Source organism: Phytophthora infestans, genomic scaffold (genome assembly GCF_000142945.1).
Source record: "Phytophthora infestans T30-4 supercont1.14 genomic scaffold, whole genome shotgun sequence".
In the NCBI taxonomy this organism is placed as follows: domain Eukaryota; phylum Oomycota; class Peronosporomycetes; order Peronosporales; family Peronosporaceae; genus Phytophthora; species Phytophthora infestans.
Window position 1 is genome coordinate 1,599,331 of NW_003303745.1, and position 2,120 is coordinate 1,601,450.

A 2,120-nucleotide genomic window follows, 5' to 3' on the forward strand; every position below is an offset into this window, starting at 1 on the left:
TCTTTGTCAGGCTCACTATCACGTGTTGACCAATCCAAAAAGGTAGCTATGGTGTGCCCATGTTTCGAGTTACCTTCAATCCAGCCATTGTCTTTAGAGGCTCTGGTAAGCAAGTGCTCTCGCTGTTATGGAGTAAGGGAATGTGCACGCTGTGTTCATGCTCCAATACGCTACATATCAATGCAACACCAGGTGTAATAGAGTCGTAAGATACGCATCGAACATCGTGTTCTTTTACTTATGAGCTACGCTTCTGAAATGTAAAGCATCGGGGAAAACTCTATTTGCGTTTATCGTCGAGCTTGGGTAATTCGAGCATCAAGTACAGCTCAAGCTCAGACTGTGCGTGGATAATCTACTGCTTCGACAAATAGGCGGCGACCTTGGGCTCCACCTTGACGCTGCTCAGCAGAGCGGCGATCTTGGGGAAAGCGTCCACCTTGAAATCCGGGAACGCCCACTTAATCTTGTTGTCCACAACATCGAGGAACTGCAAGTCAGCATACGACAGCTTGTCTCCGAGGATGAATCTACCAGCCGCCATCTTCTCGAGCGTGGCAAGGAACTTGGGCACCGTCTCTTCGATGAACACCTTCTTCTTCTGCGCCTTCACGGTCTCGTCCCGAGTCAGGAACATGAAGTCCACAAAGGGAGTCTCGATTTCGCACAGCGAGCACGAGAACACGTCGACCTTCAACGCCTCGAGCGCGTCGGTCGGGTACAGGCCGGCGATCTTGGCGGCGTAGCGAACGATAGCCATGCTCTGCGCGTAGACCGTGTCATCCACCTCGAGGACAGGCACCTGGCCGAAGGGCAGCGTCGGCTTGAGCGCCGGAAGTCAGGGCGCGCGATGCGGTCGTCCGTGAAGGCGATGCCGCCGTAGTTCAGGACCATGCGCGAGAGTTCTGCACGGCCTTGCCGTCGAAGTACGTGAGCTTGAGCTGGGGCTGGGCCATCGTGGTTGGTTGGAGCTGAGCAGAAATTGTGGGTGGGACAGAGCGAATTCGCGAATGAAACGTAGCGTGGTCCTCGCGTCTTACATATCAATTACAGATTCTACGTGTTCACGTAGGAGAATGGCTTGGATAATGCACTTGATCCGTATGCCCTAGGAACACTTCACCAGTCCACTGAAAGGTAAAAGAAAGTATGATTAGATCGTTAGCTTCACTACTCCTCAGCTCAACGCTCTTCTGCGACCATGCAGTCGCTTCTCATGCATTGGCCTGGCATCATTTGTCTTCACTATACTGCACAGCACCTTTGTGCTCAGCTCAGTTGTGCCAGGTCCCGTAGTTCGACCATCCGTCTCCCAGACCTAGCGCAGCCAGCGGAGACCCTCCAGTCGATTAGTGATGATATTGGCAGATTCCCAGTGGCAGATGAAAAGGCTGCTCCAGCTGCGATACATCACTCGATGTTTTTTATTTGCTCTCAATGTGTCCTGGTGATGCTTGAGTGTCATACATGTCATATTAGTACACGTAGTCAACAGAACTGAATCAACTGCGGAATATATGAAACAAACTTGGGGACGTCGAGATAGAAGCACGAAGTGATACGAGCCGACGGCATGTAAAATACGGGTGTCTTGTCTGTTCTAGTACGTAATTTGCTGCGAATACTGTATCGTTGGAACATGTAATCACATAGTGTAAGTACACGGTGTTTCCCATAGCGTAATACATGTATCATGCCCCATGATTGCAGTGTTGATTCATATGTGATTACAGTGTTTGTCACCGCAATCTCGGGCTCATTCTGTTGGAATTCAGATTCATATCTAGGACCAGAGTCAACGTGAAGTACAAGACGGATGGTCGAACTACGGGACCTGGCACCACTGAGTTGAGCACAAAGGTGCTGTGCAGTATAGTGAAGACAAATGATGCCAGGCCAATGCATGAGAAGCGACTGCATGGTCGCAGAAGAACGTTGAGCTGAGGAGTAGTAAAGCTAACGATCTAATCATACTTTCTTTTACCTTTCAGTGGGCTGGTGAAGTGTGCCTAGGGCATACGGATCAAGTGCATTATCCAAGAATGTTCTGAGCCCAAAAGACTTTCGGATTTTGCTCACTAACGTGATCTAAGATGTCAGGACCATTAAAGTATACGAAC

The 2,120-nt window shown here is 49.8% G+C and overlaps 1 protein-coding gene across 1 annotated transcript; it reads right to left on the reverse strand.

Annotated features, from left to right (window-relative positions):
* Positions 1–355: 355 nt before the first annotated feature.
* PITG_09238 (uncharacterized protein) lies at positions 356–956 on the reverse strand (the record flags this gene model as incomplete). The annotated part of the gene is made up of 2 exons (XM_002903482.1): positions 356–823; positions 912–956. 2 exons carry the CDS (start codon positions 954–956, stop codon positions 356–358), a joined length of 513 nt encoding a protein of 170 aa, XP_002903528.1.
* Between the last annotated feature and the right edge of the window lie 1,164 nt (positions 957–2,120).